The sequence below is a fragment of the Nomascus leucogenys genome, chromosome 9 (assembly GCF_006542625.1).
Source record: "Nomascus leucogenys isolate Asia chromosome 9, Asia_NLE_v1, whole genome shotgun sequence".
Taxonomy (NCBI): domain Eukaryota; kingdom Metazoa; phylum Chordata; class Mammalia; order Primates; family Hylobatidae; genus Nomascus; species Nomascus leucogenys.
The window spans coordinates 87,994,163-88,020,286 of NC_044389.1; the positions used below are offsets into that span (position 1 = coordinate 87,994,163).

Below are 26,124 nucleotides of genomic sequence, written 5' to 3' on the forward strand. Positions count from 1 at the left end.
TGGAAATCATTAAAATAAAAATGTTGAAGACTGATATAAAATAAAAGTTTCCAAGTTTTGTTATATAATATTTAGCAGTTTAAGGTAAGAAACAATAGAAATTTGATTATGAAGACTTTTATTAAATTACAGTATATTACAGATTATATCTTAATAATAAGGCTTTCATCATTAGGCTAATATGATATAAAAACCTACTTGGCCACATTACTTCTTGAGTTTCTTTTGGGCGGCTTTCTTCTTGACCATCTGTAATCGTTTCATAGCATTGAGCTGTGATTCTTGTGAAGTTGGACCTTTAAGGGATGCTGAGGGAGAGCTGCTGGATTCTGAAGTAGTTTTGCTAGTAGTACTTCCACTAGGTCCTGATGTTCCACTATTTCCATTCCCACTTAGTTGGCTGCTGCTTCCTGGAACTAAACTACCTGGACTAGGAAGACCTACTTTGCTGACATTGTCACAACTAACTGAGCGACTAAGGCCAGTTTTACCCAAGGTTAGAGGTGGAGGTGGTTTTAAAGGTACAGTGGGTGTAGTGCTGTTATTGGAACCTATTTTGGAACCTATTCCACCTTTGGATGATGTTGCCAGACCAGTCAAACCCACAGGTTTCTGGTTAGCTGATGAGGTAGCAGGTTTCCCAGTATTGTTTTGTGTTGTTGAACTCAATTTTGCTGTTGAGGGACCAGCAGAGGAAGTTTTGGCTGCAAAAGCTGCCCATCCAGTTAAGCCACTAGTTACTGATGAGGAAACGCTGGCACTAGAAGAATTTCCTGAAATAACTGTGGATGTCTAAAAAAATAAGGTAAATATTACATTAGAGCCAAGTATAATCAATACCTATATAAACATCCTTGAATATATAAAAAGTCATTAGACTTTTTATATCTAAGTTATGAATTGGGAAATCTAAATCACACCACCAAATTAGGTTCTTATGAAGCTGATCTGAAAAACCACACAGAACAAAACTCATCTGTATCTAGTGGGTATTATCATTTGCAAAGCAGAAAATTTTCGATACCATATTCTTGTTCTAATGATTCCAAAAGAAAATATATGAAATTCCTTTTTGGGAATTGCTTTTAGATTCAATTCTAAGGTATATCTGAAAACCAGATTTAGTGCTTTAACATACTTTTTACCCAACAAAGTATTATCTAGCTTAGTTAAACATCTAATTCTTTTAGACTTTGCTCCAAATAACTAGGGATCATTTCAAAAATTTAATTCACTCTAATGGCAAAAATGCCCATACCCAGAATATTCAGGAGAACATATCCAAGATGAAGAGACTCAGTCAATGTTTATTTACTGAGTGACTGTGTGAGAGAAAGAAGACAGCTGTATAGATTCTAAACCCATTAAAAAAAATGTTCTCCTAAATTTTGAGCAACAGTTACAGGAGTACAAAATATATGCAAAGTTAATTACTTGGAAGTGTACAACTTTTATGATGTATTAAAAAGGTCTCATGATTTTAGTTTCACATTTTGCCCATGATTCTGGTTAAACTATCATACAAGAGGCTCCTGCTCCTTTAATAAGGATGTTATCAATTGCATCATTAGGCTGCACAGTGACATTTTGGGTAGGACTGATCTCACTCTCTGATATATTTCATAAGGGTATAACACTTCAACTTCTCTGATTAACTTCCCTGGCTAATCAGAAGCTCACAATGATACCAATGCCACTATATAAATACATATTGCTCTTGTTCACACAAGAATATATTTTTTCACTTTCACATTAGGCACAAATGTACGTAGTTCAAATTAATTTTGAATTGAACTTCTTATTGACACCTTTTCTACCTTTATACTCTTAAGAAGATTCACAAAAGCATTACAGTCACATATAGGTAAAAGATAAAATTTTACAAAATAACATCCTACTTAAAAAATGGTAGTTATTATACCTAAAATATATCCCGTTATAATTTAGAACTTTACTCTGAAATAGTTGATAAAACATTTTTAGCTCTTGAAATCAAGGTAGCCTTCAATATTGTCTGCATGCATACATTTTTAATCAATGTGAAAAGTAACAAAAATAGAGATCTGAGATCTTTGTTTTATAAGAGAAGGAATCCAGCCAGATATTTGTCCACATACTCTGAAAATTGATAGGATGTTTTCTTACAGTAACATATTAACTATCTTATAAAGTATCCAGAGAAGAAAAACTACATAAACCATTTATTCCTAGAGGAATATATACCAGCAATGAGAGAAAAAGTTAGTCAAGAAGTAAACCTTTACTTTTCAGTTATGAAAGACCTAATTTTTTTTTCTTTTCTTGCTATTAAACATAAAACTGTCTGCCATATGGTTAAATGATCTTTCAAAAAACTTCACAAAAGAAAACCCATCTTTAGTAATTAAAAGACCAACACTTAGGAAGTACAAGCAAGAAAGCATGTTCTATGTGTCTGGCATTTCATTTTAATGGCTCGCTGTTGCTTAGTGTTGCTTTTCAACAGGATGACAGATGGTTTATAATACTATCAGGACACACAGAAGTAATATAACACAAACAATGGAGACCAAGTGATTTCTTACTATTTCAGTGTAGAAAACAAATTTCTCAAGTTTTTAACTATAAATATTTTCTTGCCCATTTGCTAGATGGGCAAGTTAGAAAAGACATTTGCTTTTTATATGTGAATGGGAACAATTTTTTATAGTATAAATTTATTCACTTTTATAAAAAGTGAATTTTTTATTAAAGAAACACAAAACCTCTTAATCAAAACAAATATGACAGCAAAGTCTTTAATTTGTTTGCCATAAAATGATTTCACGTTGAATTTTCTAAAAATAAACTTTAGTAGTAACAGATTAGTCTAAAAATCTACTAAAAAGTGATTATATGCAGAATATAGCAACTCTAATTACTTTCAATAAACTGGTTATTCTTACTTCTATTCCAATTCAACAAGTTCCTATATGACAAATCAATAATGGATATGCCTTGGATAGCAAATCTTCCCTGGCAAATTAAAATGAAAAATAATCTCCAAATATAATTATCAATACGTTTTTAAAAGTACTTCGTATTCATGTTCTTTTTCATCACATCAAGGGTATTAAGCTTACTACTTACAGTCACTTACATGAGGCAATAACTTTAGAGTTTTCTCAGGTCAATCTTTGAGAATTTGAGGCTAATTTTTTTTAAATATTTTTCTTCCATATTTAGTGCTATGCTTAATACTGGAATGTGTACCTCAGTAAAAGTATTCTTTTTGTTACAAAATTAGATTAGGAAATTATTTTTTTCCATGATATAAAAAGGCCAAGATATTAAGAAATAATGTAGTATGATTTCAAGGATGCAAACTTAGGAAAGAGAAAGGTGATACCCTCACTAGACAATGTGGTCCCTTGGTATAAGAGGTAGATAACATTGAAAGTTTATTATAAAGAAACAAAACAAGACAAAGCAAGAAAACTCAACAGCCAATAAGAAGGGAGAAAAAAAATTACAAGGCCAATCTGCTCAAGTAGTGTGGGGGGCAAAATTGTTGCTACTGAGGGCAGAGGTATTTTGAATTTAAACCAGATTTCTTTTTCTTTTTTTGAGTCAGAGTTTCGCTCTTGTCACCCAGGCTGGAGTGCAGTGGTGCTATCTCAGCTCACTGCAACCTTCGCCTCTGGGGTTCAAGCGATTCTCCTGCCTCAGCCTCCCAAGTAGCTGATCACAGGCACCCGCCACCATGCCTGGGAATTACAGGTGCCCATCACCACGCCTGGCTAATTTTTGTATTTTTAGTAGAGATGGGGTTTCACCATGTTGGCCAGGCTGGTCTCGAACTCCTGACCTCAGGTGATCCACCCGCCTTGGCCTCCCAAAGTGCTGGGACTCTAGGTGTGAGTCATGGTGCCTCGCCTGAATTTAAACCAGATTTCCAATTGAAGATAAGTATCTAACCAGATGAGAATGGTAAAGAATGTCATTTTGGAATGATTATAGACTGTTCCTATTTGTGATAAAAAGAAAAACAACAGAGTTAGAGATTAATTAATGATATAAATGTTCCCTTTCTACCTAATAGTAGTAAAGTCTTAATTTCTAAAATATAGCCATTTAGTATATAAAGTTTCTCATTAAATTTTTTATCAAGCAACTATTGTTTAGTCAACTAAACTTTAAGATATAATCTTAGATAAAAATAGAATCTACTATACCTTGACTTCTGTTCTCTTAAATGCTAGAAAAGTTGTCTCTTGTTTCAGTTTAGTTTCTGGTTTCTTAACCAATGGATCTTTGACAGCTGGAGTTACAGAAACAACTGCAGGGGCTGGTTTCTGTGGTGGTTTCTGAGTTTTTTGAGCCTGCAAAAATCAGTAGATTAAACCAGATACAAAATCTTAACTGAATATACAGAAAGATAATACTCTCTCACAGGACTCATCATTGAAATGAAATACAGTTGAACATTTTAAAAAATATTGTGATGATAATGAATATATATGCTCTTTGACAAATTATTATTATATTAATGGTTTTACAGATTGTATTAGTTTCTAAACAGTAAAGATAATATTAAGCTTTAGAAATAATACAGAATAGGGTTAGTTAAATACCATTTTAACAAGATAAAATTGTTTTTTAAAGAGCAAAATCACAAACTATATGTAACCATTAGCTTTACTCAGGACGAAGTACATTTATTTCTCACTGGGGTTTGTCAAATACATAGGAGTTTTCTTCTTGGGGTCTAGGCATAACTCCCTCAGTTGCTGAGGGCAAATTAAAACACAGCTCAGATCATTTATATGGTTTTAAATACAGAACAGGGAGAAAAAAAACTATTGATAAATAATGAAATTTTTTGAGGTTTTTCCACATTGCAAAACTAGGCACACTAAATTTTTAGAGAAAGTTAATAAATACAAATTTCTACGTTATGAAGGAATTTTCACCCACTATTACTTTATAAGCATCTTCAGTTTTATTTTGACCAATAATTGATTTTTTCCTTTATTTTATAACCAGGTACTTGACTAAATTTTCCTATAAACTCTAATCATTTTCGAGTTTATTTTTTAGTGTTTTCTAGGTAGATAATTATAACTGTTTATAAATGGTTATGTGCCATGTTTAAGAGTAATTTTTGGAGTCAAACAGAGTTAGGACTAAAACCCAGCAACTGGCTGGGTGCAGTGGCTCACGCTGTAATCCCAGCACTTTGGGAGGCTGAGGCAGGTGGTTCACTTGAGGTCAGGAGTTTGAGAACAGCCTGGCCCACATGGTGAAACCCCGTCTCTGCTAAAAATATAGAAATTAGCTGGGCATGGTGGCGGGTGCTTGTAATCCCAGCTACTCAGGAGGTTGAGGCAGGAGAATTGCTTGAACCCATTAGGTGGAGGTTGCAGTGAGCCGAGATCGCACCACTGCCCTCCAGCCTGGGCAACAAGAGCGAAACTCCATCTCAAAAAAACAACAACAGAAAAAAAACAGCAACTATTTTTCTAGGTACATTACCTCATGCAAAATATGTGAATCTCTAAAAGCCTCATTCTCTTCATCTGTAAAATGGTAATAGCATTTGTTTCAAAGGTGGGTTATGATGAATTACGATTATGTAAGAGTTTAGCATAGTGTCTGGAAAATGTTGAGTGCTAACAAAAAGTTAACTGTTTATTCATCATTATTATTTACAAAGGATAATCAAACTGAATCCAGAAAAATCCATGCATACTGAACGGGGAAAGATGCTTCCCGCCAGCCATTCCATAGTCTTTGATAATCTTCATAAGCCCATACAGTACTATACCAGGGAATTTATTAACAATTTGTCACCATTTCTGGAAGCCAGAATTTGGCCTATTTTGTTCTTGTTTGGGCCTTCTTGTGTAATCTTGGGCTATTGTTTGCCATACTATATAGTTTGGGTCCTTAAATCTCAATTTGTATCACTTTTTATACTACATACCTTCGACATCAAAGTACACCTACCTTCAACATCACTTATAAAGCAACAATTAGATCAAGAATACTAAGAATGTTCGAAGTAATTCACTGTTGATTACTGGTACTAGCAGGAAAGGAGAGCCATCTTATCCTTCACTGCAAAACCATGTTACGAGAATTGTATCCCTCACAGTAAAACAGAAACATATGGCTCCAAAACCATGGCTTTCAATCTTAACACTGCTTTCCACCCACATCTAGCTTTCCTGAGGTTAGACTCTGAGGACTCACCTAACTTGTATGTTTTAACAGATAAAGACTAATTATCATGAAGCCCTAGGAAGTACTTCTGCCTGTGAGATCATGTTTCAATCTTCTGCCTTCCCTGTTTCATCCAGCCATCTTAGAAACTGAGTAAGAAATACCCACAACCCTTTGTCCTTTACTGGTAATACTAGTTTAGGGAACTAGGATATAATTACTGATTCAGTTTTGTTCAACAAAGTTATTAAAATTTTCATTGGATGACTGCTTTCAAACACTGCAAAATATATAAAATTCTCCACTAAGGCACTAACTGCCAGAATGGCAGTACTAAAAACCCCACATATTTCTAAATGCTGCAAAATAGGAGTGTGTTACTACCTTAGACTGAGAACCACTGCAATAAGTGATATCAGTCTCTCACCTGAAGCTGGGGAAAAACTCCACTACTGGGTAGAGAGAAAACTATAGAACTGAAGAATAACCTTGGACCCTGCCATACACGATCACAACATTCTTAACTAAGTCTTTCTACAATAATGTGTACTGCAGAACTTGCCCCAGTTTGAGGAATCTGTGTGAGGAGAAAGGGGATATCAGGTGCTATTTATAATATCTTTGAGATACCTTGGAACAATAACCAATGCACATATGAGAATCTCACTCAAAGCAATTATAGTTAGAATGACTAGATTTAGAATCCCCACTGTTCCAAAATTATCTCATTAAACCTTACATTTCCTGGATTCTGATCTTTAGGTTCACTTCAGATCACGTCTTTTGGTATTTCCCCACATTTGCTCTTGGTGTATTCCAGTCATGTTATAATATTAGCCATGACTCCCCATTTAGTACTTTGACTTCTGGACACACAGACCAGATTCACTGTTGATTTCTGGTACTAATCTGCATTTAGCCTGGCATGGTGGCTCATGCCTATAATCCCAGCACTTTGGGAGGCCGAGGCAGGAGGATCACTTGAGGTCAGGAGTTCGAGACCAGCCCTGGCAACGTAGCGAGACTCCATCTCTACAAAAAATAAAAAAAAATTAGCTAGGCCTGGCGGCACATGCCTGTAGTCCCAGCTACTTGGGAGGCTGAGGTGGGAGGATTGCTTGAGCCTGGGAGGTGGAGACTGCAGTGAGCCATGGTCATGCTACTGCACTCCAGCCTAGAAAACAGAGTGAGACCCTGTCTCAGAAAAAAAAAAAAAAAAAAAAAAAAAAAATTACATTTACTTCATTTTATTTAACTTAAGAACAACAGAATGTAGAATGTGTCCAGTCTTGAGCTCTGCTTAAGTGCTATGCCAATGAATTACATGCTCTTACTGATAAATTAGATATTATTTGCAAAGCAGATAAAAGAATAAACAGTATCCCAGATGAAGAGAAGAAGCTGAGAAGCAGAACATATGGGAACATGAAAGTTCTCCACACATTCAGGGAATGACACACTTAGTCTGTGTCAGACTGGCCAGAGGGTATGAATGTGTATGCTGAAGCAGTGAGAGAGAGGGCTGTAAGGTAGAGTCGGGTCAAAAAGAGAAGGTCCATATATGCATCTTAATGAGTATAACCTCATTATATAAGTAATTGAGAGCCACTGGGCATATATAAGCAGGTAAATATTTTAGAAGAATTCTAATGATACTAAGCAAAGTGGATTGATAGGAAGCAAGGAGATTTCTTAAGTGGCTATTGCAATAGACAAGTAATGGATTTGTGGAACAGGGTAATAAAAGAGAAATGAATAGATTTCAGAGACATATAAGAGGTAGAATTAGCAAATCTGGTAAACAATGGGATATGGAATTAAAAGAGGCATCAAAGATGTTTTCTAATTCAGGCAATTGCAGAAAAAAAACTGGATAATAGAACAACTTTTACTTTTAAATATATTGACCTTAAAGTATCTATAGACTATCTAGTTAGCTATAGAAGCTCACCCAGGAAGAGAGTTAGAACCATAAACATAGATTTGACATAAAATAAATCAGAAAAAATGGAGGAGAAAAAACTTGGGGGAAGAACAGTGCTTACTTTAGATATTAAGGGAGCTAAAGTGATAATAATAATGAAACAGTTGAGTACATACTAAAGAAAGACAGATTATTGTCACAATTTGTTTCTTTTGACAATTTCCAATTCTTAGTGGTTTCTTATCAATGCTCTGGAATGCATTGCTCATCTGTAATAATTTCACTTGAGATCCTGGAGGGCTAGTTTAAATAATAAATTAAATAAAAATGAAACTGAGCAGAACAGATTGTAACTTGTCACAGAAATTTCCTGTTACAAGTAAGAAATATACACAGTATCGATACACATATTTTTCATTTACTACTTTTTATTTCATAGGAATAAATAAAAACACTTCCTATTTCTGATTTAACTGATTAAAAAGTAAAATGGGTATCCCGAATTTTTACTTTTAACTAAGTACTTCTGACCTTTAAAAGATATATTGGTTAGACAAATTTATATAGAAATTCATTTGATTAACAGACATGAGAACTCTGCAACTGCGAATCACTAATTTAAGGCAGGGGAAGAGAGATGGAAGTGGGAGGGAGAGGTGGAGAATAAGACATTACGGCAATTTCTTGTTTTCTTTAAAAGAAAAATTATGAAATTTCATTTATCATTTATCTATTTTATAAGTGAATAAAAGTTAGAAAACTATCCAATATAACAAATGAAAAGATATTTCACTATGGTATTAAAGACAGGTATGTTAGTGAACAGTAAAAAGAGAAAGTACATAGGAAGAATGAGGTAATGGTCACTTGAGGATGATGAGAAGGAAAGACTAAGCAACAGAGAAATCCAGCTGGAAAGACAGATATGCACATATAAATATCGCCTCTGTACACATCTTATCCATGCGGTGGTTTAAGCTCACTCAGAAATTTTCTATATTTCCTTACCAGACCTCAAAAAAGAGTGGGGCTTTGTATCTCACCACTTCTTAGTGCTGCATGGTATTTTAAAATGTTTGTAAATACACTGACAGACTAGTAAGGAATATTCATAATTTGTGTGTCACCAATCTTGTTTTATCTATATTAGAATTAGATAAAACTAAACAGAGAAAAATGCACATAACATGGTCTGGTCTTTAGCCATAGAAATATTAATCACAGATACATACTATACATATAAATATTTAAATAATCAGCTTATATTATTTATTTTTTCAAAATCTTAAATATTCAAATCTTTGTTTTGAAAGCACATACCAACAAAAACATTGACAGACTGTTTAAAATAAAGAAAAATATGACTCCTACCATTCTTTTCATTTGTCTGGTACATCGGGCACAATACCACACCAGGCGAGGGTCATTCGCTTCCTTGTCTGTCACCTGGGGTTTATGGCAATCTCGGTGGTAGAGATTATGGCACTCCTGACATTCTACTAATTGATTGCCAGATGCCACCATCATTTGCCTAAGAAAACATACCATTAAACATTATACTACTTTTTTAAATGCCATAATGTAAAGTTATTTCAGGGGCCAGGTGTGCTGGCTCATGCCTGTAATCCCAGCACTTTGGGAGGCCAAGGCAGGCAGATCATTTGAGGTCAGGAGTTCAAGACCAGCCTGGCCGACATGGTGAAACCCTGTCTCTACTAAAAATACAAAAATCAGCTGGGCGTGGTGGTGCACACCTATAATCCCCACTACTCAGGAGGCTGAGGCAGGAGAATCGCTTGAACCCAGGAGATGGAGGCTGCAGTGAGCCAAGATCATGCCACTGCACTCCAGCCTTGGTGACAGAGTAAGACTCTGTCTCAAAAAAAAAAAAAAAGTTATTTCAGGGTTGTTCTGGTAAAGTTTGGTATATTAAAAAGAAAAAAAATCTCAGAAACCCAAAGAGCAAATAACAAACCCCAACACTTGGCATGCACAAAAGCATAAGCTTTTAAAGCTTATGGTCAACCATTAATAAATATATAGAATGCCTTGATTAAATTTGGCTATTTTCTCATCATTTCTCATCATAATTTTTGTCTTTCTCTCAGAAGGTAGTAGACTGTGATTAGTCTTCCAACAGCCTCATAACATTTTGTATCTCCATTAAATTCCCTTATATTAGTTAGTTATGTGTTGTTGTTGTTCTTCATTAATATGAGTTACCTAAAGGTGAGAACTGGACCTAATTATCCACAGTCCTTAGCACATTACTGTGCACACACAGGGTGCTCAATAAATGTCTGATCAGATTACTAGAATGAAGCCATATGTGTATAAAAAAGTATAAATTTCAACAACACAAAAAGCAATCACCATAGCCTTAGATTATCAAAGGCATATATATCATAATATAATAATCACTTTCCCTCTGGAACCCAAAAATGCAGAAAATGTTACAACATAACAGATTTAAAAGCCATAGTTGGGAAAGACAAAATAGTTGACAATTTTCAATATGTTAAATTGTTATATGGGCAGTTACCTACTTATCTCCACCCCAGTTCCAAATAGTAAAAACAAAATAGAAAATGCACAACAATTGTTCTGATTTTGGGGGTTGAGGAGTGGAAAGGGTCATGTGTTCTTTATAAAGTAACAAAAGAATCTGTGGCAAGGTACAACTTACCTACAAACAACGCAGGCCAATCCCATCTCCATGGCAAAATCATCAGCACTGGTCTCCTCAAAACTGGAAAGGTCAGCCATAGGTAAATCCTTGCTACTTTGGACAGTAATGGGAGACGACTGTGTTTCTGGTTTCTCCAATCTAGGTTTCTTTGGAATATCAACTCCTTCAGTGATGTCTGATTTCATCTATAAAAAGCAGGCATCAGAAAATGATAAAGTAATGTGGTAGAATAAACTTTAAGTCACTGAAAGATGAGTAAGAAGGACAATTGGCAATGATCAAGTCCACTTTGCAGATATATTCACATAGTTAGGGACAGATGTGCACATTAAAGATCTGTAGAAGAATTGTAACGAATTTATTAGTACATTAAATGAAACCAGCAAGATAGAAATAAATAAATCAGAACAGTTTAACAAATATTTGTATTTCTCTTTGTACTCTTCTATCTATTAAAGAATTATGGAAGATAGATGGATTTACTTAGACTAGTATCTACCATACAGACTTAACACATATTTGCTTCAAAGCAAATTTGGATTCCCTTCTTTAAGATACAAATATTATCAATATACCCATTAGATTTGGCAAAAATCAAAAAGTCTGATAAGACATGGAATTTGGAATTCTTATACTTTGTTGATGACAGTGTAAATTTAGTACATCTACTTTTGATAGAAATTTGGCAATGCCTAGTAATGTTGAAGATGTCATATCCTATTATATTCACTTATAGGTATATATCCTATAGAAACTATTAACATGACATATGTATAAAGTAGCTCACTCAGACTCCATTGTAATAGCAACAAAGGAGAAATATCTAATTGTGCATCAGTAGGGGAATGATAAACTGGTTAGTTTATAGAATGCGTATTATGTAGTAGCTAAAAGAAATCTAGATCTACATGCATTAACAAAGATACATTTCAAAAGCACATAGTTGAGTGGAGAAAAAGTTACCAAAGGATATACACACACAGTATGATATCATTTACATAATTTTTTTTTTGAGACAGTCTTGCAGTGTTGCCCAGGCTGGAGTGCAGTGGCACCATCTCTGCTCACTGTAACCTCTGCCTCCTGGGTTCGAGTGATTCTCATGTCTCAGCCTCCTGAGTTGCTGGAACTACAGGTGTGTGCCACCACACCTGGCTAATTTTTGTATTTTTAGTAGAGAGGAGGTTTTGCCATGTTGGCCAGGGTGGCCAACTCCTGACCTGCTGACCTCAAGTGATCCTCCTGCCTCGACCTCCCCAAGTGCTGGGATTACAGGCATGAGCCACCACACCCAGCTTCATTTATGTAGATCTAAAAGCAGAGAAATAATCTAATGTAGTCTATGAATAGCCACTATTTAGCAAAAGTATGAAAACATACGGGATAATATACTCCATCTTGAGGGCAAGGGTTACTGAAGATATCTTTCAAATGTATTTTTTTCTAACTACCAAAATCTTAATTACTATATGTAGAAATCATCTAAAAATAGACAATCCAAGAACCATCTTTGGCCCTGTTCAGGTGCAGACCATTCTATTAAGTTTATGTTTAGTCATTTACATCTATACTCTTTCCCATCTTTTCTTTCTTGCTTTCCTTTTTTTTTGAGACAGCGCCTCACTCTGTCACCCAGGCTGGAGTGCAGTGGCACGATCACTGCTCACTGCAATCTCTGCCTCCTGGGCTCAAGCAATCCTCCCACCCCCCACCCGCCCACAAATAGCTGGGACTACAGGTGCATGCCACCACACCCAGATGATTTTTGTATTTTTTGTAGAGATGGGGTTTCACCATGTTGCCCAGGCTGATCTTGAACTCCTGAGCTCAAGCAATCTACCTGCCTTGGCCTCCCAAAGTGTTATCTATCTTTTCTTCTTAACAACTGTTCCATCTAGGATCTCTGAGGCATAGATTAAAGTTTACACTCAAAGTTACTATACTCCCTAGGGCTCGAATATTTATTGACAATAACTTTTAACCATTTAACTTTAAAATTTGTACATTTTACTCATTTTTTGAAAAGTCAAAATCTATAGCTTTCAATATATATTCACTGAGTGATGATTATTATATATCTATACCCATTATTATATAAAAGAAATAGGCATAAAACATTGTTTCTTTCTGCTTATGGAACAACTAATTTACTTTCTTTTAACAAGATTAAAATAAAATCTTACTTTATCAGCAGGTCTCTTTTCAACTTCCTTCTTTACCTTTTCAGTTGTGAGGACCTTGCCATTATTATTACCAGAAGGAAGACTGGATGATATTTTGGGCTCTTGCTTAATGGAAATATTTTTTGTGCTTGAAATTTTGGGTGGCTCCACATCCTAAAAGATGAAAAAAGGTATCAGTAATTAAATATTCAGACTGATCATCATAAAAATATAGATCATTAATCTAAACAATTTTCAGTTAAAAATTAAGACATTTCATTATAACCAATGTAATATTCCTTTCTTAAATAAATAGCTTTATTGAGAAATAATTGATATACAAACTGTACCTTTTTTATTTTATTTTTTTTTTTGGGGATGGAGTCTCACTGTGTTGCCCAGGCTGGAGTGGAGTGCTGTGGCACAGTCTTGGCTCACTGCAACCTCTGGCTCCTGGGTTCAAGTGATTCTCCTGCCTCAGCCTCCCTAGTTATCTGGGACTACAGGTGCACTACCCCACCCGGCTAATTTTTGTAGTTTTAGCAGAGATGGCGTTTCACCACGTTGGCCACACTGGTCTCAAACTCCGGCCTCAAATGATCCGCCCACCTTGGCCTCCCAAAGTGCTGGGATTACAGACGTGAACCACCACACCTGGCCCAAACTACACCTACTTAAAGTGTAACATTTGATAAGTTTTGACATATGTATACATCTGTGACACCATCACTACAATCAACATAATGAACATATCCATCATCTCTCCAAATTTCCTTGTGGCCCTTTGTAATTACCCTCTTACAGGTATACGCCCTATAGAAAAATATGTCTCCCATCATTAAGCAAGAAAAATATGTCTCCCATCATCAGGCATATAGAAAAATATGTCTCCCATCATCATCATCACTTATCTGTTTTCTGTAACACTACATTAGTTTGCATTTCCTAGAAATTTATATAAATGGAATCATACTCTTTTTTGGTCTGGCTTCTTTTACTCAGCATATTTATTTTGAGATGCATCCATGTTGTTAAGTGTATCAATAGTTAATTCAAGCTGAATAATATTCCATTGAATGAATAGACTACAATTTATTTATCAATTTACCAAATGATGGATATTTGGGGTGTCTGCAGTTTGGGACTATTACAAATAAAGCTGTTATGAATATTCATGTACAAGTATTTGTACATATCTGTGTTTTTATTTCTCTAGAATAAATAGGAGTGGGTTATATGGTAAGTATTGATATATGCTTAATTACTTGAGAAACTGCCAAATTGTGGCAGTACCATTTTATATTTCCACCAAGCATATATGAGAGTTCCAGTTCCTTCCCATCCTCACCAATACTTTGTATGGCTACTCTTTTTAAATTGTAGATGTTCTAATAGGTATGTAGTGGTATCTCATTTAGATTTAATTTACATTTCCCCAATAATTAATGATGTTGAGCAGCTTTTCAAGTGTTCATATGGCATACATATATCTTCTTTGGTAAACTATTTGATAAAATATTTTGCCCATTTAAAACAAATGAATCTGTTTGTTTCATTATTGAGTTTAAAGAGTTCTTCATAGATTTTGGGCACAAGGCCTTTATTAGATATATGATTTGCAAATATTTTCTCTCAGTCTGTGGCTTGTCTTTTCATTCTGTTTAATTTCGATTCCTTATTCGTGTATTAGAGCTTTGCTGATATAGATAACTTGTTATTTATTGTTATTAATAGTATGCATAAACTTTGGCAGCTCCTTGGAATTCCCCCTCCCCAAAAAGGAGGGCACTCCTCCACCATTCTAAACAAAACTAAGGCAGCTGAGTGCAGTCTATTTTACTGTGATAATATGTAAAAGTACAAAAGTATAAATGGGAATAATACACATCAATTTCAGAATAGTGGTTACCTCTGAGGAGGAAGAGAAGAAAAAGGAAGGAGGAATGGGTCCTCAGATCTAGTGGTGGCAGGGCTTGATATATTATTATGCTGATTGTTTAGACAATGGGTTAGCAAACTGAGGCCTATAGATAGTTTTTTATAAACAGTTATATTAGAACACAGCCACACCCATTCATTTTATAAGGTATGGCTGCTTTCACATTACCATGGCAGAATTAAATAGTTGCAATGGAGACCATCTGGCACACAAAATCTAGAATTCTTAGTATTTGGCTCTTTATAAAGTCTGTTGACCACTGGTGTAGACTTAGTACTAAGTGTTGAAGAAAATGTTAATAATGCAGATTAAACTTAAAAATGTGTGGTCGGCCAGGTGTGGTGACTCATGCCTGTAATCCCAGCACTCTGGGAAGCCAAGGTGGGCAGATCACTTGAGTCCAGGAGTTTGAGACCAACCTGGACAACATGGCAAAACTCTGTCTCCACAAAATATTAAAAAATTAGCCAAGCATGGTGGCATGTACCTGTAGTCTTAGCTGCTCAAGAGGCTGAAGTGGGAGGATTGCTTGGACCTGGGAGGGAGAGAGCGCAGTGAGCCAAGATTGTGCCACTGCACTCCAGCCTGGGTAACAGAGTGAGACCCTGTCTCAACAAAAAAACAACAAAAAAACAAAAACGTGTATTGTATGTAACTAAAAAATTGAGGACAAAGTCATGCAGTATTAAACTATTACCTAATTCAGCAAAAAAGTTGTTCTAGTTGTTGACGGATGAGTTAAGTTTTAACTGCATTATTTCACATTTGCCTTCCTCATTAATGTAAATGAATATCAACCAATATTCATGTTAGAATACACTTGGAGACCTGGTAATGTTTGTAAGCATTACCTCCAGGTGATTCTTATCCATGCTGAAGTTTGAGAAACACTGGCATAAATCACTCTTCTCACACAAATCTAGTGATGAAAATATTCAGCTGAAGGCTAAAATTAAATGGACCTGGGCTTTAAAAACCTATAACAAAGTAGTTTCTGAAAACTGACCAAGAGAAGTAAACTCTAGCTAGAAACCTAAGGGCAGCATGCTTTTTAATCACAACAAATTTTTCATGCTCTTTAAGAGATAAACTTCCATTTTAGAACCCCATTAAAACACTTTTTTTTTCTTTAGTAATGATAGGTTTTCCTATCTGGACAATACCAACACCCACAGTGGAATGAATTTGGTAGTATGTTTTGTAGAGCCATATTGATTTGGTTGATCTGAACTCACTGAACCTACTGCAATGAGAATGGATAGAAGAAATGAAGTCACAATGGTTCTGCTATTCCAAGTACAATAAAAAGGCTTCTGAGTACTAGACCTAGTATTGAAAGAAGGCTGGGGACAAAATGCCAGTGTTTACTTGGGCTCTAGGCCTAGGCCTAGATCCTCTCTCGAGCTTCAGATTCTGGTTAGACTTGAGCTAGTCATGTTCTATTTTCTCCTTCTCAGTTTGGGATCTAAGTCCACAGACCTGAGTGATTTGGAGTTTCAGGGCCAGAGCTTAGAAGAATTTGATGGAATGTCTTAGTAGGTATTAGGGAATATAATAAGAGTTGTCATTCAGTGACAGCCTATTATGTACCAGGCAGGTACTACACTAGGTGACTTATTTACTGTATCTCCTTCAATTTTTACAACTCTGCAAAGTAGTTCTTATCCCCATTTTACCAATAAACAGACTAAGTGAAATGAAGTTTCTACGTACCTCAGTTTCCTTACGTAAAATGAAGAAAACAGTATCTATCTTAAAGGATCATTATCATAATTAAAATTAATTATTCACATAAACTACTCAAAAAAGTGCCTGGGACATCAAGATATGTTGTCTATTATCATCATACAATTATAAGATTTAAGTGGGATTTAAAAGAGGTATGTTTGTTATCAAAACATATATTCTTTTCACATAAAGCTGCCATTGGCTGCTTTGTTATTATCAAGACAGGAGCTACATAGTTCTCAGAATTCATCCATACCTCCTTTTCTCTTAAATTATCATACCCATATTCAATTTATTTTGTTGAAAAATCTGTCCTTTTACTTGATTTTTTTAATCCTTAAAATATTAGACAATAATTAGAAGTAAGCTGTGGTTACATTCAGCAGCTTAAAAAAATTCTGATCATAAATAATTGGAAATTACAGTAAGTCATAAACCAGTGAATTCATATACACATAAAGTAGTAGAACAGAATATCCTGCACCCCCAGCTGATTTTTCTATGTGGTGTAACAGTTCTCTGAAACTTGAAGGAAAAAAAGAAAATAAAGACTATAATTTCTTCGTGCTACAAGGAAAGATTATTTTGGCAGAGATTGTTTTGAGATGGTCTATATGTTATCAATGCAGTGCTACAGGCCTTGCAAAACTCTCTCCAAGCTTTTTATTCATTTAAGTACCTTTTGAGATGGACGGTAACTGGAATCAATGCCCCGAGCCAAAGATTCGTCAAGCAGTGCTTTTAGCTTTTCAGCAGAATCTTTACTCTTTGAATGTAAGAAACCTAGTGCTTTCAAAAAAATGGGATCAAGTTCCAAGTTCACAGTAGCAGCCATTGCAAACGCCTGAAGGAAAAAAAGAGAAAGTAATCTAGAACACAGTGCACAATTATCTATGTTAAAGTTTTACTTTTCTGTTTTTTAATTTGTAATAGATAATACTGTACACATGATATAAAATTTAAAATCGCCAAAAAGTTATTACAAATAAAAGTAAATTTCCTTCTTATTCCTGACAGGCATTATCTAGTTCCTTCCCCCTGAAACAAGTAGGAGTATCAGTTTTCTGCGTATCCATATCGATGGTAACGTTTTAAATCCAGGTAGGCCTCTCCCTGCCACAGGACTTCTTCCTAACTGTGTTTTAAAAGATACACTTCGCAGTTTCAGTACATAGAACTTGATGGGTTTACTCTGTATCAAAATTTCTCCTCTCAAACCTTATTTCCATAACACAAAGGAAGACTTAGTGTGCATGTGTTTGTGTGTGTAAGGGGTATCGCAAGAGGGCAATGGTGAAAGGGTGCATTAAGTGATTAGCTATCACGGTCACTGCTACCCGCTTTTACCTCAATTCTTTTTTTTTTTTTTTTTCTAAACTCACCTCTTTAGTTCTCTGCCCCAACCCTGAATGTCTCAGAAAACATATTAATGATAACTTTATTTGATCACATTTAGATTGTGGTATCTCATGCATTAACCTATTTTTAAAAGTAAGGTCTCTGAGGGATAATATCATATCTACTTAAAACACACACACACACACACACACACACACACACACACACACACAGAGCCTATGATGCTTTGTGTCCTAAAGAGCTTAAAAAATAGCCAAGATGGATAAAGATATACATCAAAGGCTTATGAAATTCCACAATACTAAAAAGTTTTGTTTTTAGTTAATACCAATGCTATCATGTGGTTCTGCTTCTGGTTGTCACTTTTTCAAAGACCTCTCCAGGCAAGAAATTATGAAAATAAAAATGTATTCTTTGTGTTCGATCCTTTGATCAATACACTATGGCTTGAAATCTTCTATCCTTGAGGTTAATATTATATTAATGCAACACACTTGCACTGCTATAGTTAGGGAACTGTCAGCAATTCCACAGTTATCTCCCATTTTCAGGGGTTTATAACGCCATTAAAACTTGCTGTAGGTTGAATCCTAGCATATGAAAGCACATCTGAAAACGGATTTTGTTGTTCCCTCCCCTCCAACTTCACTCCTCATCCTTCTCCACATCTGACAAGAAACACACATACACATCCCTAGGCTTTTTTTTTTTTAAGTTCCCAGGAAGGTATTAGTTATGTACCTGATAACTACAAAATTATTGTCAAATTCTGTACTGTACTAAAATATCATCTGAATCACCCATGGAAAGGAATCCAAAGGCCAGTACTATAATGAAAAAGTAACCTTATCTCAAACTGTCGTATTTGTAAGAATTTAACAAAATTGAAAAGCAGCCTCTGTCACTTCTTAAAATTATATTATTATATACATCACCACTACATAATGATAGGTATAGAAAAGTTATTTTAAAATTTACTCATGGGGCTGGTCACCATGCATGTTCTGAGGAAAAAATAGCTCCTTAATAAAATTTCCAAGATTAAAAGGGTAAACCTGCCATTCCTCCAGCATATACAAGGGTAACAGCCTAATCTCTTTTTTTCTTTAAATTCCACTCCTGTGACAGTTTGCTAATCTTTCTACTGATTTTATTTCATATAGGTAAAGGAAATAGCAGTTTACTTATCCAGATTGCTATAAAACAATTTATTTTATTGGGTACTGACCAAACGGTTGACACCTAAAAGAATCCTTGTAATATATTAGAAAAACCATTTCTTGAAATTTCTATGCTGAAAAATGAAAGCCAAGTATTTATTGCTATGTATTTCTACAAACACAGGTAAGAGGTTTACATTACAGATTAGGTGACAAGAGTCAGAACCTAGATTACAAGACTGCGGAAGTCATCAACACCAACATTCCAGTCAGAACCTTGGAGTCAGTTCTTTTTATGCAATCTTGCCATTATAAAACTTAACAGGCTTTGTACCCCTCCCCTAAATTACTAACATGGCCCTTTGGCCCAGTAGTCCCCATGGTGGAATACAGAGAAAAAAATATTAACTTTTTAATTTATTTCTATTTATTTATTTATTTATTTATTTATTTTAGACAGAGTCTCGTTCTGTCACCCAGGCTGGAGTGCAGTGGCGTGATCTCAGCTCACGGCAAGCTCTGCCTCACGGGTTCACGCCATTCTCCTGCTTCAGCCTCCCGAGTAGCTGGGACTATGGGTGCCCGCCACCACACCCAGCTAATTTTTTGTATTTTTTAGTAGAGACGGGGTTTCACCATGTTAGCCAGGATGGTCTCGATCTCCTGACCTTGTGATCCGCCTGCCTCGGCCTCCCAAAGTGCTGGGATTACAGGCGTGAGCCACCGCATCCGGCCAATTTATTTCTATTTGTATTTATTTTTAAAAAATCTATTCATATACAGAGTGATAATAGTGTATTATATAATTCATCTTTGACCTCAAGGAGCTTTATCTTCAGCCAGTGAAATCTGAAACTTGCCACAACTATTCTCCTCTTTTATTACAATCAATTCTCCTTTCTGACTACAATCTTCCATTACTCTATCTCTTTCACTGCCTTAATCCAGGGACCTCTTCAAAGTGCCAAGTCAATCTTTCTTCTGTATTTATTCATTTCTCTATACCCATTCTACTTGTTCTGTTACAGAATCCTCCAATTTCTTGTCCCTTCTGCTTTCTCCTTATTGGTAGCCCTTGCCCTGACTGTTTCCTCACCAAACAGAAAACAGTAGTTGAGCCTAAAATAAAACACTTATGGTTATATGGTTTATATTTTAGTTTTCTATCTTACCTTTACTCCCCCTTTTCTGTTGCCTTCTCTAATTTCTGTTACTATTCCTTCCTTACTGGCAAATATCCATATAGTGAAAGAAGTTTACTTTCTACAGCAGTCATAAAGAGGTCAGCAACTTGGTGTAACTGTGTTGATCTATACATACAAAAATATTTTCCTGAAGTTACACCAAATCATGTTACTTCCATACAATTCCTTTCCTGTATATTCATTCCTGAACCCATGGCCAAAACAGACTGTAAAAGAGCCATATCATTCTTACTATGGATTAGAGTTCTAGAAAACAAAGTCCTATGTGTGTGTATGAAAGAAAAATGTATACATGAAAGAAATTTAATATATTAAACGTAGGTTTCATTTAAAAAGTAGATGTTGCTTTCAAAAAGGAGAATGTGAGAAAATTAATATTTACCACTTTAAAGCTTTCATGACCTAGGGAAGTGGTAGTAGTAGTATTGATAGGAGTGAATTCTTAGGTGATGCTAGGAATTAGCCATGTCAAATGCATATAGCACAAAAATCCCCATTACTAAACAATGGTCTTTTTTCTGTATCTCTTATTATCCTTGATTTATTGCAGTATGCCGTTTACTTCCTATCCAGCTCACATTCTGTGGTCCAACCTTTCAATACCTCGTTCAGTACTCTAGGCACCCGAAAGCCCTGTAGTTTCCCTACTTTACAGACATCCACCCTGCTAGCCATTCTCTCTCTGCCTGCACCCAAACTCTAAGTGCAACTGAGAGGAATATACATACATTCTATCTTCAGAATCACCATTCTCAGCTTGGCGTTCAATACAACGTGGCAATTCTCTCATCATTCTCTGGTCAACTCACTTCCCCACTTTCTGCAAAGATCAGTTATACTTTCTCCATTTTCTTTTAAAATTGCTTCTGTGTTTCAGTAGATGGCCTCACCCACTTCACAAAGAGAGGCTGTCAGAGAGGAATTAAGTCCACTTCCTTCCAGCACATCTACAAATTTACCTGCACTCATCCTTTCCTCTTTCCCATCTGATAAAAAAGGAGAAGGTGGCTCTCCATGTAGTGTCACCTGGATCTGGATCCTATCTCTTCTTGTCCCCTCTTGAACCTTGGCCTATGGATTATTTCCCATATCTTCTTTTTTTTTTTTTCAGCCTTTTCTTTCTACTGGCATCTTTTCATTGACATTAAATATATTCAAACACCTTCTATCTTTTTATAGCAAAACTTTCTCAGAAATCGTATGCTTTTGTACTTTTTTTTTCATTCCTTCTATTTACACAGCAATTCTTGCAATTTGGCCTTTGTCCCACTATTCCATGAAAATGCTCTCATGAGTCATTCGCAGCCTCAGTCAGGTAAACCTAATACATACAATTTTCCCTCCTACTTCTTTGTCAGTCGTCTTTGTAGGTTCCTCCTATCCAATTAAAAATGAGTTCCTCAATGCTAGGTTCTGGGTCTCTCCTTGACTTGCTCTACATCTTCTTCCAAAAATGTGTTCTCTGAGTCAGCAGCATAGGCATTACATCAGAACTTAGAAATGCAAACTCTTGGTCTCCATTCCCAGGCTTACTGAAGAAAAATCTCTGGGAGTAGGGTCTAGAAATCTGTGTTAAGCCTTCCAGGCAAGTCTATCTACTCTAAAGTTTGGGAATTATTGCTCTAGATAATTTGATCTATATAGTCTTTTGCCAGTGATTACTAATACATCTCTGCAGTCCATGCATCTCTCCCAAGATCCAACTGCCAGCTTGCCATGGATATCTCATTGGTGCCTCCTATGCAACGTGTCTCCAACAGAGCCACTCATACACTATTCCCTTTTCTCCTAACCAGTTCTTCCTCTAGTAATCCCTTTTTCAAATGATATTTACCCTATTGCCCAAGCCAGTAACCCAGAAGCAGCTTTAACTCTTCCCACTTCCTTAATTCCTACCCCCAATTCAATAACCAAACCTCTTAAACATATCTCAAATCTATCCACCCTTTTCAATATTTACTACTACCATCCTAGACCAACCTAGCATCATCTATTATCTGGCCCACTGCAAAAGCTTAATCAATCTCCCACAATCACTCTTGTTATCCTTTAAACCTTTTCATATCACTCACTTGCTTAAAATCCTTTTATCACTTCTCACAATCCAAAGGTTCAAGAATAAGATTCTTAACAAGGTCTCCAATTCTCTACATCGGGGTCCCTAACCTTCAGGCCATGCAGCAGGAGGTGAGCAGTAGGCAAGTGAGGGAAGCTTCATTTGTATTTACAGCCACTCCCATCACTTGCATTACTACCTGAGCTCTGCCTCCTGTCAGATCACTGGTGGAATTAGATTCTCGTAAGAGTGCGAATCCTATGTGAACTGTGCATGTGAGTGATCTAGGTTGTGTGCTCCTTATGAGAATCTAATGCCTGATGATCTGTCACAGTATCCCCCATCATCCCCAGATGAAACTGTCTAGCTGCAAGAGAGCAAGCTCAAGGTTCCCACTGATTCTACATTATGGTGAGGTGTCTAATTATTTTATTATATATTACAATGTAGTTATAAGAGAAATAAAGTACACAACAAATATAATGCACTTGAATCATCCTGAAACCATGTCTTCAATGAAATTGGTCCCTGGTGCCAAAAAGGATGGGGACCATTGCTCTACATGATTAATAATACATGATTAACACATATAAAGCAGTTACAACAGTACCTGGCACATAGTTCACACTCATTAAATGTTACCTAGTATCTCAGGCCATTCTCACTCTCTCTGTTATAGCTATATTTCAAGTCCTCCAATATACTCTTTCTTACCTTAGCACTTCAGTAGAAAGTGTGCCACCCCCACCTCCATCTTAAGTCACCTCTCAAGTTTCAGTTTTTCCTGCACATTCCCTCAACAAAACTAGAAGTTTCACTGTTACCTAGTCCAAAAACATTCTGTACTTATTTGTAATATTAATCACACTGTTAATTATGTAAATAATCTTTCTTTCTCATTAGAATGTAAGTTCCATGAAGGCAGGCAGTGGATTGGTCTTGCCTACTGCTGTAATCTCTGTCTGGCAGAGTTCCTGGAAAACAGCAAATAACTGTAAATGTTGGCCAAGTAAATACTTGTTACCTACTTCCAATTTCATAAAACTTTCTCTTCCCTTGAGTTCTACTCAACTTTCCTGTTTTTCCTCTTCTGTCTCTGACTACTCTTTCTTTGGCTTATCTTCTGATCTTTGTTGCTTTTGGTATTGTCCAAGTATTTGTCCTTGGCAATCTTAGTTCTGCTAGTAGTTTCTTCTTGGTAATCTTATACACATCAGGTTTTCAACTATCATCTCTGGGTAGATGATTTAATATGTTTTACCCCAACTCCAATCTCTCTCTTTTTCTTTTTTTTTTTTTTTTTTTTTGTGAAACATGGTCTTGCTCTATCACCCAGGTTGGAGTGCATGGAGATCATGGCTCACTGCAGCCTCGAACTCCTGGGCTCAAGTGATCCTCCTGCCTCAGCCTCCCAAGCAGCTAGGACTACAGGCATGCACCACCGTACCCATGCCCAGCTAATTTTGTTGTTTTTTAAGTAGACCCAGGGTCTTGCTATGTTGCTCTTGTCTGGTCTCAATCCTCCTGTTGTGGCTTCCCAAAGTGCTGGGATTACAAGTGCGAGCCAAATCTCTTAAATGTGAATCCCATGTTTCCAAATGCTTAGTGTATGTGTCTATCTGGTTCCTTAATGGCATCTCAAATTCAGTTACAACTAAAATTGAGATTCTGATTATCTTCCCGAAAAGTTCCTTGTCCTGCTCTTACTTTCAATAAATGACACAACTTTCTTTTAGACTGAGTCTTTCCCTACTCCTTATATTCAAATAATCAGCAGGCCTTTCCTGTGGATTCTGACTGCAATATTTTTCACACTTGTCATACTTTTCACTTCCACTGCTACTACTGAAATTCAGGTTTTATTAGCTTACTTGAACTATGGCAATTACCTTGTTATTTTCCTTGACTTCAACATTGTTGCCATATGAATTTTCCTGAAACCCAGTTTTCTTCTTTTCATTAAAATAAAAACGATTCTTGCTGAGAAGTTAGGGCTTTCCACCACCTTCAAAATAAAGACCAAATTTCTTGGCCTAGCATTTAAGAAGATTCAGTAACTGGCACAAAAATTATCATTCATCATCCCCAGATCTGCCTTATAGCTAGCTGACCCTGCCACTCTTATATTTTTTGTCCAGGAAGCTCTTTACCTATTTTTATATATCTACATCCTATCGAGACCCTATTCAAATACTTCTCATGAAGACTTGACTGACAGCTGCTGTGCCCCTCTCCATTCCAAACCCTATTAATAGTCTCTCCCTTCAAGGATATCTCATAGTGCTTTTTCATAGTAGTGCAACTTTCTCCCTTGAAGCATTTTATTTATTTTTTTTTTTGGCACAAGTGTTATGTCCCCTAGAAAACTCTGAGTACTTTAAGGGCAGACTCTATATTTATCTTTTTGCCTATCTCTTTGCCACTTTGCAAAGTACAACAAAATAATGGCTATAGAATTACTGGAATTAAGTGATCAAAGTATAGTGGTCTTATCTCTCCTTCTACACAATTGTAGCCATTTCCAAGGTCCCTTCAGCAAAAATCACACACAAGTAACTCACCCCTGCCCCCACAAAAAAACTCCAAACATCAAAAAAGCAAAAGCAAAGCCATTACCTCTTTCATGACTGGGGACTTGTAGTACAATGGTCCTATGTGTAAAATTCTCATAATCTTTCGCCTGTCTTGCTTAAATTCATTAATCCCACTGGTCTGTAAACTTGATGAAAGCAGGAACTTGTTTTGTTCACTGTTATTTCTCTAGTGCTTGAAACTTAATAAGGGCTCAAAAATATTTATCGAATGAATGAACTAGGTTTTTTGGGTAAATGTCACCTTATAAGGCTTCTGTGATCTCTCCAATCTAAATTGGGCATTCATATATAAATATAAGTATGTGCTTTCTCCTAGATCCGTTTTTCACCCTACCTGGCAATCTCAAAAGAAGTCCAAAGTTGATCATATGCATGTGCCCCAGATGAAGGAAACCGAATCTATTCACATAGAGTGCAGTATTACCATTGCCATTTCATAATGGCTCTAAAAAACTTTGTTCTTCATGACTTCGCAAGCTCTTGCAACTCCTTCCAATAAACATTCTTTTAAAGATGCTGCCTTTTTCATTCCTCCACTGAGTTCTTGGTTCTGGATAACACTGATACCTTAGGGACACCTGGAATCGCAATCAAGTGGCTGAAAGCTGACAGCAAACACTTAGAAAAGGAATGTCAATCCTTTGATCAAAGCATCACACATCGAAGGCCTAGAATGGGGGATGGTCCTTGACAGGGGAGCCAAAAGATGAGAGACAATGAGGGAGCTACGTAGAGAAGTCACTAAAACCCTCCGACAAAGTCCGAGGCAGGATTCCAAGTCCCTTGTCCCTATGCTCGGTCCGCATGCCTCGGCCCGCAACTCCCTCGGAGGAAGCACAGTCCTCACTGAAAGGGGGAGAGCAGTCAGTCTAGGGCACGCAACCGCCCGTAAATTATGATGATTCCCCTTGAGGAGCGAGGAAACTAATAACCCACGTAGCTATTCTCCCACCTCGCTCCTGGTGGGGGGGTCTCGAGCCTCCAGGAGCGGCCGGGAGCAGAGTCGCTCAGCATAACTCACCGTTCCGCCCCGCCCTGCCGATCCGTCTGTTCCCGGTGGTCCCTTCGGAAACGGTCCCCGCACTGGCCGGCTCCGAAAGCAGGAAAACAAAGGTTCCCACAGTA

General features: G+C 36.4%; 1 protein-coding gene across 4 annotated transcripts; it reads right to left on the reverse strand.

Annotated features, from left to right (window-relative positions):
• Positions 1–101: 101 nt before the first annotated feature.
• On the reverse strand, positions 102–26,102 carry INTS12 (integrator complex subunit 12). Of its 4 annotated transcripts, none has more exons than XM_004089048.3 (7): positions 26,021–26,102; positions 17,305–17,469; positions 12,980–13,132; positions 10,794–10,981; positions 9,479–9,638; positions 4,194–4,340; positions 102–792 (listed from the first exon to the last, which is right to left on the reverse strand). In XM_004089048.3, the coding sequence occupies exons 2-7, from the start codon at positions 17,458–17,460 to the stop codon at positions 208–210; spliced, it is 1,389 nt and encodes a 462-aa protein (XP_004089096.1). In that variant the 5' UTR covers positions 17,461–17,469; positions 26,021–26,102; the 3' UTR covers positions 102–207. The 4 variants fall into 4 exon arrangements, with proteins under 4 accessions (XP_004089096.1, XP_030675044.1, XP_030675043.1 ...); XM_030819184.1 differs by lacking the exon at positions 26,021–26,102 and adding an exon at positions 25,334–26,010; XM_030819183.1 differs by lacking the exon at positions 26,021–26,102 and adding an exon at positions 25,022–25,316.
• Between the last annotated feature and the right edge of the window lie 22 nt (positions 26,103–26,124).